At 44.0% G+C, this 17,216-nt stretch overlaps 1 protein-coding gene across 5 annotated transcripts in view; it reads left to right on the top strand.

Annotated features, from left to right (window-relative positions):
• The first annotated feature begins 772 nt into the window (after positions 1 to 772).
• CPVL (carboxypeptidase vitellogenic like) overlaps positions 773 to 17,216 on the top strand; it is a 60,337-nt gene continuing 43,893 nt past the window's right edge. The window contains exons 1-3 of one of the 5 annotated variants that reach the window (XM_077937045.1): positions 12,846 to 12,974; positions 13,713 to 13,786; positions 15,599 to 15,807. In XM_077937045.1, the coding sequence (XP_077793171.1) occupies positions 15,615 to 15,807 (193 nt within the window). In that variant the 5' untranslated portion in view covers positions 12,846 to 12,974; positions 13,713 to 13,786; positions 15,599 to 15,614. The other 4 variants (XM_028750834.2, XM_028750835.2, XM_028750833.2 and 1 more) reach the window with 4 other exon arrangements.

Below are 17,216 nucleotides of genomic sequence, written 5' to 3'. Positions count from 1 at the left end.
GTGGTCCTTTCCAACTCTACAATTCTATGATTTTATCTGAACACTCTACTATGTTTAGTGGGAACAGTACCATCTTCTTGCTTTGTTGGGAATGACATGCAGAACATGATGTTAACATTTGTGCTCAGTAATACGGTATTCATTGTGTTCAATAAGGCTATAGCACTGCAGCCATTAGTAAACAATACCAAATCACTTTGAAATTCTGGATATAGCTATCTTCTGACTTACCACGTGCTGAACATGGAAAATGTTTTCCACCTTTAAAATCAAATGCAAAATTTTTTAGAAAAGAAAAGAAAAATATGACAGGCACATATATTTATATAACCTGTTTTCTAAATAGTTTGGAAAAATCATAGGGAAATATAAAAAAACACCCTTTTGGTTTCATCAATGGATTGTGCTCTCTCCTACCCCAAGTCTCCACGGCCCTTTTACTTACTGTAATTGGAAATATTTCTGCTCTGCCTTTCCACGCAGCTTGAGGCTGCTTCAGTTTAAAAACAAAAAGTCACTTTGCCTATATGTTCTGTGGAAAAAAATGTATTAAATATCTTTTTAAAAACTGGTTCAGTCTGGGGCATGGGTGTAGCCTGGGGGATTGCAGGGGGCTAAATTAAGTAAGTAAATAAGAATATTTAACTGACCAATTGCATCACAGACAACGTGGTTCTGCCCCACCTCTCACCACACAGAATGCCTTCCCCTCCCAAATAAATCCTGGCTACGCCCATGGTTTGGGGGCACTTAACCCACAAAACTGAGCGACACGCAAACTACGCTGTTTTGAGGTACTGTTTCTTTAAGAGCAGAAAGGAGGAGGTGAGTGGGGCTGTCAGCTGACAGCAGCAGTGGCTGCTGATGCTTTATTAACGCAGGGCGAAAACATAGGGGTTTCTCCCGTGCACGATTCTAACTGCGCTTACTCAGAAGCAAATCCGAGCCCAGCAGCGGGACTTCTCTCTCAGTAAATGTGAATTGCAAGCATGTTGCGCAGCGTCAGATCCTGAGACCTGGCCTTTCATTGCTAGACGCCCGCGCAGCGCGATCCTATTTTGCTCTCCTATTGGGGGAATTCCTCCCAGTTTAGTATTGCAGAAATGAAGGGAGGGGGGAGAAATGTGCTTTGCTTCTTTATGTAGACCGGTTTCTTTTTGTAGACCGGTTTAATCCATGTTTATTCCAAAACCTAAATAATGCGAGGGATCCGCCGAAGGCGCCTTCGCTTTCCCAATGGGCAGGCGCCATAGGCAAAGGGGGCGGGCAAGGCTGCTTCTTCTCCCCCCGCCTCCCCTTCCCGGGATCGCGATTGGCTGCATGCGGGCTTGTGGCTTGCCAGCCTTCTTGCAGGGCTCCGGTTGCCGGTGGGGGGTCAGCACATGATCTGCAGCCGGTGAGTGAGGCCGGAAATTTGGGCCAATGTCTCTGGGCAGGTAAGCCAGCGCTGTATGCTAGATGCGGCGCATTTAGGGTAGAATCCCTAATAAGTCAGCGCCGGGGGTGTTTTCCCTTTTGGTTAGGGGGCTGACTAGCTCAGTCCAGGGGCTGCTGCTGTTTGGAAGGGCCTCATGTTGAAATCCCCCCCCCCCTTTTTTTTAAGGATAAAGCAAAGCAATAAAGCGCAAGGTCGCCTCCGTGCGGTTAATGGTTGTCGAAAACCTGCCGGAACAGCAATGGTTAATTTCCAAAAAGAAGGGTGCCAGGGGTTGCCCACAACTGGAAGGCGTGTTTCTCGGGAAGGCTTTCTTCCAAATCTCGTGTGTGTGTGTGTGTGTGAATGTGTCAGTGTCAGAAGCTGGTGATGGTTACTGGCTGACAAAGGCAAAAGTCATTTTAAAGTATGCTGAAACACCCTCGCTCTTCCTTATGATCGCTCCTGTTCCAGCGTTTGAGGCCTGGCTTAAATTTAAAGGGCAGGCTAAAGCAGGTTTGCTCCATAGTAAGTTCAAATGAGTTCAGTGATACATTGTAATAAATTAATTGCGGGACCTGACATCTTTCCGCAGGGCCTGCAAGACAGAGTTGTTCCACCAGGCCTTTGGTCAGGGCGCAGCCTGACTCCCTCCTCTGGCAACCTGCACAGTATTTTGGTTGCCATCAATTTGATTTTAATTAATTTTTATAATGAAATATTTTAGAATGTGTGATTATTCAACTATTTGGTTATTTGATTGTTGTTAGCCGCCCTGAGCCCAGCTTCAGCTGGGGAGGGCGGGAGATAAATAAAATTTATTATTATTATTATTATTATTATTGTGGAAGGGGAGGGGAACGCCCAACTTCCTCTTAATCTGCTCCTGATAAATAATAGCACTGGAAAGGAAACCAGCATCTGCAGAAGTTAGGAAAGGCCGAAAGGCGCTTCCTTGTTGCACAACTGGCTTATAAAAGCCGGGTTAAATCCAACCTTAATTGACAGTTCTGTGGCTGCATGTTTTGCTTAGGCTTTGGATATGTCCGCTTGCATCAGGAAACATCAAAGAACGATAGGTTTTGTAGCTCTCAATCGGTAGTGAGGACCCTGTGGCTGAGCAGCAAACCGGCAATGAGAAGTTACAAAAATTCAAGGTATGCAAAATTTGCATTATTTTAGATGGCATAAAAAGCGACCGATGATGTGAAAAGCAAACTAAGAAGTCCAGGCTCCCCTAGAATCCCAGACCCACATCTTCTTCCACTGCCAAAAACACTCCGTCATCAGACACTGCTGCTACTCTCTGCAGAGGAGTCACCGATGTTTCTGATATGCAAGGAAATCCTTTTGCAGTAGTGCTGTTATATTCCCGGTTCCCGGGAATCTGACTCATAAGCCAGAAAGCATATCATAATTTTTCCTTTGGGAAAAAGCCTTGCTGTCAGGCCACTGTTGTCTAGCTCACTTCTTAGGCAATTGCCTCCTGGTGTGTGTGTTTTGTGTGTGTGTATCTGAGAGAAAGGGGGGGGAGATGAAGTGGCTCCTATATGGTGAGCCTAGAAATAAAAAGGACTTGCAGGTTGGGAGGATGCCAGAGGGAGAGAAGAAAGATGGATAAAGGGGTAAAAAGCAAATAGAATGATGAGTGGCACAGCAAGAAAATAGAGCTGTGCAGTTCTGCATACCCCACATGTTAAGTTGTGGGTGAACATATCAATCGACACAGTGATTCTTCAAACAGCTCTTGTTTATTCACAGGCCAGAACAGAACTGAACTGAAGGGTTCAGCCAGCCTGCTTATAGAGAGCTCCACTAGAACGCAACAGTAACCATTTTCTGTAACTATCCAATCGCTGAACGTCACTTTCAATCCCTTATTTGCATATGTGGACCTGAGTGAAAACTATCTACAGTATCCCTCTGCTGGCCCAGGGTGAGAACTTCAGTTCATAACACCACCCACTTTTGGATCTGGTCCTGCCCATCATCAACATACATTCCCCAACAGATTATCCATGACTCTTGACACACTTCTTCCTTATTTCTTTTCTAGAACAAGGATGGACAGATATTACACTTGTGGAATCTTGGTTTTTTAAAAAAATATTATTTTACTAAAACTCCTAAGCCCATCAGTTGAAGCCTGGTGCAAAATGGTGGGTCAGATAAGGAACAGGGTCAGGCCATGATTATTCCTGGGATCATGAAGGGGTCCCTGCCTATAATGCCATGATAGCAGGTTATGGGATGTGATTCCTGCTATAAGCTTCCCACTGCTGTGAACCTAGCATGTGGTAATGGAACGTCTGCTTTAATGGCAAGCTGGAAAGTTCCAAAATTATAGGCCTGGTTAAGGCCCAGATTTAGAGGCCTGGAGTCCATTGGGAAAGAATGGCTACATAGGTAGCAGATTAGAGGTGATTCAAGGACTGCTGGGAACTTTGCTGTCCTGAACAGATCAGTGCATTTGGGCTGGATTTGGCTACCTTTCTTCAGTGTACAGTGATTTAGGTTTTCTGCCGAAAGAAAGGCATTCCACACCAAGCTGGCTTATGTGCGATTAGTCTACACTGAAATAGAAAACCTTCTACAGTATATATCTGGCAGCTCCCACTGGTGGATTGGCAGAAACACCTGTTGGGAAAATCCCCAGGAAAAACTCACACATTGGTTTTCAGAACTAGAAAAGTATTCATACCAAAATCCATTCCCTATGTGATCTTTACTCAGCAGCCTTATTTTATTTCAAGGAAGCCTTACTTTTTAAAAAAAACAGTTGGGAGTAAAGAAGCTCTTTCTACTCTTCCCCTAAAATCCCCCAGTAGATTCTGATCTGCCTTTGCTCTCCTCTGCTCTAGATCACCCCAGTATCCTGAGCTGAAAACAGTAGTTATCATTGCCTGTTTAATTTTGCTTACAGGAAATTCCCAGATCCCAGGAGCAGAGCATCTCCTCTGCATGCAGAAATTCCCAGGTTCCATTCCTGGCATCTGCAGGTAGATTTGGGAATGTCCCTTGCCTGTAACCCTGGAGATTCACAGCCAATCAGTGTTGACAGTACTGGGCTGGATGGATCAATGGTTTGCCTTGGTATAAAGCAACTTCCTATGTGTCCATTCAAATTAGGTTGGCTGGGTTTTCTATTACTTCAGGCAGACAGGCAGAATCAGGGCAAGGTCTTAGAAGCACAGACACAACTGGCCTTCCTGCAACCATTGCTGTAGTAGAGCTGTCACTGTTGGAGGAAAGCCATGACAATCTCTGGTGACCTGATTGTCAGTACAGCCCTGTCTCTGTGACTAGAACATTTACTTATTTTTAAGTATCGTAAAGGATGGGTGAATGTAGCACTGTACAAAATAAATAAATGGGGAAAATAGTACAGTGGTACCTCGGGTTACATACGCTTCAGGTTACAGACTCCGCTAACCCAGAAATAGTGCTTCAGGTTAAGAACTTTGCTTCAGGATGAGAACAGAAATCGTGCTCCGGCGGTGCGGCAGCAGCAGGAGGCGCCATTAGCTAAAGTGGTGCTTCAGGTTAAGAACAGTTTCAGTTTAAGAACGGAGCTCCGGAACGAATTAAGTACTTAACCTGAGGTACCACTGTATAGGGCTTCCTGGCATTGCACAGTTATTCGTTGTCCTTTCAAGATCACTTTCTTTTAAGGAAAAAACGGGAACTTGTTTTTGGAAAGTATGTGACTTGAACACATTCAAGAACATGCTGTTTTCTACGTTTCCCTTAGAAACGAAACTGAGAACCGTTTGGCATTTAAGGGCTAGTCTCACTTCTCCATTGACTTGTATGGGGCAGTAGTTGCAAGAATAAGGAACTGATGCATGTCCTATTCATGTCTGTAAAATTAGTACAACCCTTGATGCTGGATCAGGGCTGGTACCATAGCAATGGTAAGCAGTCTGCCACTTGTGAGGAGGATAAGAGTAGTTATATGTAAACTGCTGCGGTTTCTACTGTTTGAAATATTGACCTCCAAGTCTCAGTTTGGCAGCTCATGATTCTGGGAACAGCAAATAGATCTTCTGGGCAGGAGTGGGGAAGCTTTTTCAGCCCATAGGCTGTATTCCTTCATGGCTAGCTTTTCAAGGGTGACTATAAAACACATACCCATTCATACATCATTCATAAAAAAAACACATATGCATTCATATATACACCTAGGCATGTGACATTTGTTCATTTCTTCATTCATTCAAACGGACACAGAGTCATTCACTTGCTGTCTTTCTCAATCTCACACTGTCAGGGGCTCGGGAGCAGAGACACAGGGGAGAGAGGGGATGGAGAGTGAAGGGGAAGAATCTGAGGGCAGCGTAGGGGAGTATGAAAGTGGCCCGAGAGATTCCATGAGTCTCTCCAGCGAATCAGAAGATTCCCAGAGGGGGGCGCCGATGGCCAGGGCAAGGGGGGTCCCAGGGGGGACACACCAGAAGCAAGGGGCCAGCGGGGACTCCCAAAGCAGCAGCGGGAGAGCAGGGCCAGCTCCTCCACCAGAGCGTAGTGAGGGGGAAGAGTCACATGTATCAGGGCCAGCTTCTCCTCCAGCAGGGAGAGAGGATGAGTCAGAGGTGGCCACGCCTCCATCGCAGAGTGAGGGAACGGAGGGAGAGTCAGGTGCAGCCAGCCTCCTCGAAGGGGGAAGCAGTGACAGGAGCAGTGTAACGGTCAGGAGGAAGGTGGCCGGCTGGGCGCGTGCGCCAAGTTCGAATGTACAGGCGCGCGGCACAGCAGGAAACCCGGATGGGGAACCAGGTCCTAAAGCCCGCCGGAGGCAGGGGGAAGACTCAGGGGACTCAGCGTCAGAAGAGTCTAGGAGAGGCGAGACCCCAGCGGACAGGCGGGCCCAGAGGAGAAGAGAGCAGAGGAAGAGGTGGAGGAAGGCTAGAGTCTTAAACTGGTGTCTGGGGGGAGGAGACTCAGACGGAGCTTCGGCGGTCTAGAGTTTGAGACGTAGAGCTGCGCGCCGCGGCTGTGAAAAAGAAACTGAGCTTCAATAAAGACTGTTTTATATAACAACGAACTGGCGTTGGTCCTTTGTGAGCTGGGACCTAGGGCAGCTCTGACACACACTCATTCTCTTTCCCCTGCCCCAAGCTTGAAGAAAAGATGATTCCTATAGGGAGGGGGGTGATTTTTGTGGAGAGCACAATATATTTGAAGGAGAGAGTTAACCCTTTACTCCCCAGCTGCAATCTTGGGAAACAGACAAGGAGTTAAAAACTCAGAATGTGTAGATCTGCCTTTGTATCCTAGTTCAGTGTGATCTTTGGAGGAATATTACATCCACTTTGCTCCTTGGATTTGTGCTTGAGAGGGAGAGCCTTAAGCATCATTGACTATTTGAAACAAAAGAGTTATAGCAAAACAAAATACTTTTGTTTGTTTTTTGTTTGTTTTTAAAAAGCCATGTAGCCTGGTGATGTGGAAGATGTCCTGTACCCATGTGGGGAGTCTGATTTAATTTGCATTTAAGACGAACTGCAAAGTTTCAACTTTCCAGAACACTACACACATAGAAACATAGCCAGATAACATGTTAAAGAATGCATATACCAGGAGGAGTGTATTACTAAAATCAACGTAGAGAAATGGATTATGTTAGAGAAAATTGCTTTGCTAAAATGTGTATATGAGACAAAAACTGCCTACAAGAACGTATATTAAGAGAAATCGACACTAAAATTATGGTGACTTTTCACAAGGACTTTTAAGAAAAAGTTTGCAAACTCATGTGGAAATGTGGAGAACTGAACGTAAGATTAGAAAAATCATGGAATGGAGAGAAACCAAAATTAGCAGATTCTTGAGTTTCTGCTTCTGCATCTTGTTGTTCATATTTTAATATACTGTGCCGCAAAGTGTAGGCGATAGATGACATGCAAAAATATATATTGCTGTCAAACAAATCCCAAATGAACCACTTCTGCCAAACCATAGGTACAGTTCCAGAGTGTGTAATGGCAGCTATAGGCTTTTATCACTTGGGAAGACAGGCAAACTAATGCCAGTGTACTGGAAGAAGCAAAGATCACCAGCATTGAAGCAAGGATTCTTTAACATCAACTTCGTTGGATTGGTCATGTTGTACAGATGCCTGATTATCATCTTCCAAAGCAACTACTCTATTCCAAAATTAAAAATGGAAAGTGTAAGTCAACAAAAGAGGTTTAAAGACTCTCTCAAGGCAAATCTAAAAAAAAAGTAGTATAAACACCGACAACTGAGAAACACTGGCCTGCAAGCGCTCCAGTTGGAGAACAGCCTTTACCAAAGGTGTCGTGGGCTTTGAAGATGCTCATACTGAACTCCCGCCCATAAACCAATGTCCCCACTGTGGAAGGGTGTGTGGATCCAGAACTCCATAGTCACTCACGGACCCGCTGTTAAAACCGTGTTTATGGAAGACAATCTTACTCTGCTACGAGTGATTGCCGAAGAAGAAGGCTGCCATACAGTTTGATCAGATGGTCTCCTGATAAAAGTATTGTCAAGAATATGGGAAAGGAACAAGAAGGGATAGGTGGTTTGGAGGTTAAGTAATGGATGGCATATTGAGGCTCCCAGCCCTCAGAAAGTGAACCATGAAGTTCTACCGAATGGGTGGGTGAGAATAAGGAAATGGTAGATTTGCATGGGGAGGCAAAAAACGAAACAGGAAATGTTGACTGTGATGCAGTGAAATAGTTCCCTTCTCATTAGTTAAGAGAAATCTGTGGTGCTACCTTCTACTGTCAAGTTGCTAAAGCCAGTTTTCTTTGGTGAGTTGTGAAGTGGTTTGTTTTTGTTTTTCTTTGGGCAAAATGATATAGAAATTCTGGGTGAAAACAAGAAATAAGCTCCTCTATTGAAACAGGGAAATGTTGTATCACTCTAGCAGAATGGGTAAGTAAATTCAATATTTGAAGGAAGAAGAATGCAAATGGAAGGAAACAATGGAAGTGGTTGTGAAGTTTCTCGACTGTGGTTACTATTTTTGCCATGACTGTTTTGTAAGATCGGTTTCAGATGACAAGTGGTCGGCATTGCTTTTAGAGCAGCTATGTAGCATTGTTGCAAAATGTGCTATATATTTGCTCTTATTTACACTTTTGACAATGGAAATAATAATCCAGTATTAGCTCCAGTAAGATCAGTATTAGCCACAAGGGGGCATGCCATTGACACAGAATCAACATCAGCTGTTGTTTTACTGTTGCTGCTGCATTCTTATGGTACTTATAAAAGTAGTTATTAGCCATTCTGTCCTTTGGGTAGCCCCACTAAAATTTGGCTGGATAGGACTGGCTAAGGAGAAAGCTAGCTTACTACTCGTAACAGGTAAGAATATAGACCCTCAGTGTCTGTGGTGTTCTTGTAGCTGAGCTGATTAAGCCTATTAAAACAAATACAGTGGTACCTCAGGTTACAGACACTTCAGGTTGCAGACTCTGCTAACCCAGAAATAGTACCTTGGGTTAAGAACTTTGCTTCAGGATGAGAACAGAAATCGCACGACGACGGCGCAGCAGCAGCAAGGAGGCCCCATTAGCTAAAGTGGTACCTCAGGTTAAGAACAGTTTCAGGTTAAGAACGGAGCTCCAAAATGAATTAAGTTCTTAACCCGAGGTACCACTGTACCACTCAGGTAGTATTAATATAAAGTTCTTATAACTATGTCAATTTATTATTTCTGAAGCTTGAGGAGCCACGAACCTTTATTATGAACGACATTTTTGACTGTAGCAAGTGAGTAACATCTCTCTTGAATTTTCTCTGTTTTCATATCTTTTTTTTCCTGAACATGAAATACTTCAATGTTTGCTTGGAAGAGGAGCAAGATGTAATCCTAAGAAGTAGTGCAATACCGTGAAGAAATCTGATTCCTTTCTTAGTTTCGTAATGATTAAAGTTACTCTCTTCCACTGTTTTGCTGAGATACACCTGACTGACTTGGAACCTATCATGGTAAAAGTATTTGGCAGGCTCTACTTGACTTTGTCCAACATATTCTGAAAAAAAGAAGAAGATTCATTTTGGTCCTTTCTAGCCAAACTCATAACCAAGTTCCAGATTTGTATCCCAGTCTTCCAAAACCAGCAACAAAGAATAGACAAAAATGCTTTGGGACTTGAAAAGGAGCTGAGAGTATAGTGATTTTCAGCAATCCTATCCCTGCTGGGCTTGGGAATGAGAAGCACTTTAACTCAGTTGGACTTTTGAGTTGGCATGTATAGGCTTGCAGTGTAATATTGTGAGCCAAGAACATGGGTATGCAAACTAATGCCCGGTGGCCGGATCCGGCCCAATCGCCTTCTAAATCCGGCCCGCAGACGGTCCAGGAATCAGCGTGTTTTTACATGAATAGAATGTGTCCTTTTATTTAAAATGCATCTCTGGGTGATTTGTGGGGCCTGCCTGGTGTTTTTACATGAGCAGAATGTGTGCTTTTATTTAAAACGCATCTCTTGGTTATTTGTGGGGCATAGGAATTCGTGCATTCCCCCCCCCCCAAAAAAAAATATATTCTGGCCCCCCACAAGGTCTGAGGGACAGTCGACCGGCCCCCTGCTGAAAAAAATTTCTGACCCCTGGCCAAGAAGATCCATTCAAACTTCACCTCAGAAGCAAACTGTGGCAAACCACTCTTCTTCCAGCTCTTTCATGTTCCCTCCCTACTTAAGAATATTGGCCTAATAACAGCTCCCTTGAAATCGAGAATTTCTGGCTAACCTGTTCTCTATGGAGATGCAGATCAAAGTACTAATTCCCTTGTGATCTTTTTGACTTTTAAGGGAATTCAAACAGTGGGAGTAAACTGACATGAATTTCGGTCCTATACTAATAGCAAACCCATCCTCCAACTGCGGATCCTTAGGTTACCAAATCACTACCACCCAGAATTGATGGAGCCTCAGGAGTTTGTAGAAGTACAAAATAAAAACCCCAAACAGCTCAATTAGGGACATCCTCAATGGCTATGGAATGTTGCTTGCGCCAGAATGGAAAAGAGTTAGGTAGCTTGTAATTCAAGTTGCACCTGTTGATATTTCCTTCTTCTATGCAAAGGTGCAGGTGCATCTTTACCCAAAAATAGACTATCATTTAAGATGGCATGGTTGGCTGCCAGGAACACTTTGCACTGCAACATTTTGTTGCAGTTCTTACTTGCCCTACACTATTTGAACTCTCAGTGAATACCAATATTTAAAGATTTGCCTTCCTGTTGGATAGTTTCCTCCCTCTCTTCTCTGGTCATAGATTTACAGTTGCATAGACAGGAGAAGACAGATGCTCAGCAGCTGCATTAGAACACATTAAGCAGTTATTCTGTCAGCCTTTCCCATCTAGATGAAAAGGTCTCTGCCGTAGTTATCCATTTTGCAATGCTCTGAAACTGATGAGTTTTTTCCTTTTTGTAATTTTTTGGCTCTTTTTCTTATGTTTTATACATCACACTGGGACATATATGGGAGGTGATCAAGTAATAATAATATATTCAGGAGAAACTGTATTGGCTTGTTGCGAACATTTTTGAGAGTCGTGCTTCTAAGTACAGTGGTACCTTGGGTTACATATGCTTCAGGTTACATACACTTCAGGTTACAGACTCCGCTAACCCAGAAATAGTACCTTGGGTTAAGAACTTTGCTTCAGGATGAGAACAGAACTTGTGCTCCGGCAGCAGTGGGAGGCCCCATTAGCTAAAGTGCTACCTCAGGTTAAGAACGGACCTCCAGAATGAATTAAATTCTTAACCCAAGGTACCACTGTATGTGTGAACAGAAAAAAATGTTACTCCCCACCCCGCCGGGTATCACATTGCTAAATAATAATGTTTTCTGTGTTCCTGCAGGATTCAGGACCATAAAACTTTTTTTCCACTTTAAATTTTCACCAGCTCTTTTTTAGAGCAAGAAGGCAAAAAGGAAAGAAACAGATTCCTTTGTATAAGCTGCACCACCTTCCATTCCTAGTGAAAGTACTCCCCTTCTCTATTAGATACCAAAGGTGTCAAAAAAATTGCTTACAGGTTGAAGGGATGATGCAAAGTTTACTATATCTTTACAGTCCAATGGAGAGGGGACTTGGCATTTCAGGAAGAAAATGGTGTCTTGGATGCCCTTTCAGGCTGGCTCTTCACTAGTCCCCATTCAGCAAGGCTGCAGTAGCCTGATAACATTGTCTGTGTTTCCTCATCCATTGAGAAAATTCTGCCATTGTTTTATAAGTGTGCCTGAGTGGCTGACTGGTTTTTATATGTGTGGAACTAATGCATCCCTCTGCTTTTGCTACAATAGAAATATTGCCATTTCTCCCCCTCCACCAATCTATTTGTCTCTGAATTCTAAACCTTTGATTAGCTGTTCGACTTTGGACAACTGTCACTGGAGTGGTCTAATAGATTGCCAAGCAAAGGCGATGTATTCGTTAGCCTTTTCAGTATAGAGGCACAGCTTGCATTGCACATGACACTCTTTAGAGTTCATAAATGTAATTTCCACTGTGAGTGAACAATGCTTTCTCTTGCATACTTTTTCTAGTATTAAACCATATCTAGAGATAATGCTAGCTGGCCTCAACTGAGCATGAAGGGAAGGGGGGCTGGATTTGCTTCCCAGTACAGCATTGTCCTGTGTCCAGCGGTCCATCACCCATTGATTGATAAAGTGTCATTTCTGGGCATGGTGCTTTACAAAGTATAAAAGGAGAGGTCCCTGCCCAGAGGAGCTTACAATCTGAAATTCAGTACTGAGGGAGGCGAGGGATATAAAGGCAGTGGCAGCTCAATGCTTTACATGTATTTAGGCTTTGTTATTGTAGGGTAAGGGTAAAAGTAAAGGGACCCTGACCATTAGGTCCAGTCGTGGACGACTCTGGGGTTGCAGTGCTCATCTCACTTTACTGGCCGATGGAGCCGGCGTACAGCTTCCGGGTCATGTGGCCAGCATAACTAAGCCGCTTCTGGTGAACCAGAGCAGTGCACGGAAATGCCGTTTACCTTCCCGCCGGAGCAGTGCCTATTTATCTACTTGCACTTTGACGTGCTTTTGAACTGCTAGGTTGGCAGGAGCAGGGACCAAGCAACAGGAGCTCACCCCGTTGTGGGGATTCAAACCGCCAACCTTCTGATCGGCAAGCCCTAGGCTCAGTGGTTTAGACCACAGTGCCACCTTATTGTAGGACAGAAGAGCCTTTTTTAATGCTGAAGTGTGAAGTTAAATATACAAGGGGAGGGGGAAACGAAAGGGAAGGTGGCTACAATGGATGTCACCAGTGTCTGTTTCACAGGGCTGGAACCCAATGTCAAACACAAATAAACAGCTGACCAGTCACCAGGCAGACTGACTCCAGCTACAAAAGCAGCTCTTAATGCTGTGAGCCCTGCAAAGACCTGCTTTGCTGGCTTTCAGATGCCCTGCTTGAAACCATGGAGTACAGCTGCCAGTCTGTGAAGACAATACTGACCTAGAGAGTCTTAACTCATTACAGTTGTGCCTTGGATCCCGAATGCCTTGCGAGTCGAACGCTTTGGATCCCGAACGCCACAAACACAACAGTGAGTGTTCCAGTTTGCGAGCGTTCTTTGGAACCCAAACTTCCAAGCACAGCTTCTGATTGGCTGCAGGAGCATACTGCAGCCAATCGGAAGCCGTGCCTTGGTTTCCAAATGTTTTGGAGGTCAGACGGACTTCTGGAATGGATTCCGTTCGACTTCCAAGGTACAAACCTGTATAAGGCAGGTTCTGGTGTGTTAGCAGCTAGAATGGCTCAGCTAGATTTTTTTCTGGCTTTGCATCCTCCAATTCTGGTAGTTGGTTGGAAGAGTGAAATTCTAATTGGGCCAATAGCATTAAGTCTGGACAGTAACCCTAGAGATGTGGTTCCAGTGCAATACTCATGTTGCCTGTAATGTGAGAAACAGCCCTTGAGTAGTTCTTACAGTTGCTACCTTCTAGTTACGCATTTTCTCCTTTGCATAAAAGCACCAACAAGCTCTGTCTTGTTATAGGGAAACAACAAAGCATGCCCAACTTCCTTCAGCAATTGTTCTCTCTAAGGCTGGCATTAGGACATGGGAGAGAGTAGAGGCTTCAGAGGTCATCCTGCTCTGAGTTGAAATGTGTGACTAACAGCCAGTCTGCGTTGTATAGATCTGTAATGCTTGAAAATCAATTTAGAACTAGGTTAAAGAAAAGTTCAGCCCGCTTTTGTAGCAGAAAGCACTTCTTTGCTGCACGAACTCTGTGTACACTTGGAAGTGCCATTGATTTAACTTTGGTCTCTCCAGCTGCAGCTGGGCTTACGCAGGACGTCTCTGAAAAAGTAATTCTGCTCTGCAGCTGCTGATTGAAAACCCTTTCCTTTCCGGTATGACTTGTATAGATTTCTCCTTTCGAAATCCTGTTTGGAATTAACCAGGTACTCTCTGTAATTGTTGGGCTTGGGGAGAAGGAAATGAAAGACTGCCATTTCCCAACCCATCTGCTTGTGTACTTTCTTGTCTCAACAAAAAAAATTCCTTCCAGTAGCACCTTAAAGACCAACTAAGTTAGTTCTTGGTATGAGCTTTCGTGTGCATGCACACTTCTTCAGATACCTGTATCTGAAGAAGTGTGCATGCACACGAAAGCTCATACCAAGAACTAACTTAGTTGGTCTTTAAGGTGCTACTGGAAGGAATTTTTTTTGTTTTGACTATGGCAGACCAACACGGCTACCCATCTGTTTCTTGTCTCAGTTGTTGATGACTGCCTGAGCCCTCATCAGTCTTTCATCTCCCTCCTATGCAATTAGAATTGTGTGATAGAGTGGGAATGAGTACCTGTATACCTGAAGGAGCGTCTCCACCCCCATCATTCAGCCCGGACACTGAAGTCCAGCACTGAGGGCCTTCTGGTGGTTTCCTCACCGCCAGAAGTGAGGTTACAGGGAACCAGGCAGAGGGCCTTCTCGGTAGTGGCACCCGCCCTGTGGAACACCCTCCCATCAGAAGTCAAGGAAATAAACACTATCTGACTTTTAGAAGACATCTGAAGGCAGCCCAGTTTAGGGAAGTTTTTAATGTTTGATGTTTTATTGTGTTTTTAATATTCTGTTGGGAGCCACCCAGAGTGGCTGGGGAGGCCTGGCCAGATGGGCGGGGTATAAGTGTTGTTGTTGTTGTTGTTGTTGTTGTTGTTGTTGTTGTTGTTTATTACCTTGGCCCCACCTTCTCTACACCCCCATTGATTGTTCCCCTCCATGTGTTGGCAGACAGGGCCAATCCAAAACCTGGAAACTCAATTGTCTAGTGAGGGGCTTTAAATTGCAGTCCTGGTTGATCACCACAGATTTTCCTATTCCTTCTCTGTCTACTCTTAACAGGATGTACTGTCTTGCAGTCCTAACTACATTTGCGCAGAATTAAGCCCTGCTAAATTCAATGGTGCTCGCTCCCAGAAAGGGGAGTTATAGCTGCAGTCTTAGAATATGTTCACATTACCGGGTACTCCACATCTTGGTGCTCTCCCACTTCTAGTTTTTGAAGCCGCATTCACATGATGTATGATCCATTATCAATTCTGTAGTTACTAATCAAATATCAGTTTCAATCCAGTTAGAAAACTTCAGCTGCATTTGCTATGAACAGTGCGCAAATTTGAGACAGCGGTTGCGCATGCGCAGACGAGAGCTTCATGAATGGGAGCTGTGGAGGGGCTGCAGGGGTGGGGAATCTATCTGACTTTTAGAAGACGCCTGAAGGCAGCCCTTCAGGGAAGTTTTTGATGTTTGATATTTGATTGTGTTTTTAATATTCTGTTGGGAGCAGCCCAGAATGGCTAGGGCATGTAAATAACAAAATTATTATTATTATGCATATTGGGTATCCCCGCCTGCTCTCCGATGTGAACAACACTCTGCAAATGCAGATTGACACACAGCAGGCGAAAATGACTTAGTTTCATATTAAGCCACCCATGTGAACAAACCCTTAGTTGTGTTTGTTAAAATGCAGCGCTTGTAGCCACTTCTGCTTTCTCAGCTGTGACAAGGAACAGAGACGGGAAAGCACTTAACTTTGAGGTAGATGTTGCATAACATCCCAGAGCTACTATTGAGGGGAGGGGAGGAGCTAGACAGACTATACGAAGCCGCAGCAGCGCATGTTTAAAATTGTGCTCTAATCTGATTTATTCTAAGGTAAGTGGATGAAAAGATGGGCAAGATGACACGGGTCTTGCTGGCTTTGCTCAGTCTGAGCTTGAGCTTGGAGCTAGTCCTCACCCAGGAACGATGGAGTGTGTTCCGAAGAGCTTTTCGGGGAATAAAGTACGGAGCCCCGTCGGGAGGAGACCCTGGAAAACCGCTTTTTCTAACACCTTACATTGAAAGTGGCAAAACTGAGGAAGGTAAAAGTGTTAATCTTATTATTTTAAAATATATAAATATTTCCACCTGTTCTTCATTATCTCCTGTGTAGAATTCTACACATAGCAGTAGAATGCATTAGTTAAGAGTTTGGAAGTGTGTGGCGATGTGGTCTAAACCACAGAGCCTCTTGGGCTTGCTGATCAGAAGGTCGGCATTTTGAATCTGCGTGATGGGCTGAGCACCCCGCTTTGCTCTGTCCCAGCTGCCAACCTAGTACAGTTGTACCTTGGTTGTTGAATGCCTTGGTACCCAGACGTTTTGGCTCCCAAATGTCGCAACCCCAGAAATGCGTGTTCTGGGTTGCAAATGTTTTTTGGAAGCTGAACATCTGACACGGCTTCCGCGGCTGCCGATTGAGTGCAGGAAGCTCCTGCAGCCAATCAGAAGCCACGCCTTGGTTTTCAAACTGTTCCGGGAGTCGAACGGACTCCTGGAATGGATTAAGTTCAACAAACAATGTACCACTGTAGTTCAAAAGCATACCAGTAGATAAATAGATACCTCTGTGGCAGGAAGGTAAATAGTGTTTACGTGTGCTCTGGTTTCCGTCATGGTGTTCTGTTGTGTACATCTTCCATATGAACTTTTAGAAGACATCTGGAGGCAGCCCTGTATGGGAAGTTACTAATGTTTGATGTTTTATTGTGTTTTTATATGTACTGGAAGCCTCCCAGAGTGGCTTGGGAAACCCAGCCAGATGAGCAGGGTATCAATATTAAAACAGTAGTAATAATAGTAGTAGTAGTAGTAATAATAATAATAATAATAATAATAATAATAATATTTAGCCTTAATGTTGTTCTACTGTTGCTCATATTTCAAATCCTGCTCACGTTTTCATGGAACTGTAATAGTTCTTTAGATATTCCACAATTAGATAGTCATTGTAGAATGGCATTGATAGCCTTAACCTCTGTGAATTTGCCTACTCCAATTTTAAGATCATAGCTAATTTATTCTTAGTCACAGACGGGACCATTGGTACCCCATTGGTACTAATGATGATTTTTCTTTCTTTGGGCTTGCACTCATTTTCTCTTTCCCTTACATATGACCAGAATGCCGACCAATACGAGCACTTTGTAATTGCTCATGATGCTGAGAGAAGATGTTAAATATGGAGCAAATCCTCCATATGCTTATTATACTTGGCAAAGCTGCTTATTATTTTCGCTTTCTGTGTGTGTCTTGAAAAAACTGGAGTTAATTCCAATACAGGAGTTCTTCTAAAAAACTATTTTACTCAACGTCACAAATAAAAAAACCATGTATCTTTCATGCATCTGAACTTCCAGACACTTCTTGAAGCGCATCCTCACTTAGCTATGAAGTTCACTGGGTGACCTTGGGCCAGTCACCAGAATAACCTACCTCACAGAGTGGTTGT

Source organism: Podarcis muralis, chromosome 12 (genome assembly GCF_964188315.1).
Source record: "Podarcis muralis chromosome 12, rPodMur119.hap1.1, whole genome shotgun sequence".
Classification (NCBI taxonomy): Eukaryota; Metazoa; Chordata; class Lepidosauria; order Squamata; family Lacertidae; genus Podarcis; species Podarcis muralis.
The sequence above is the reverse complement of the archived record's forward strand: the minus strand, read 5'-3'. Positions and strand labels throughout refer to the sequence as shown.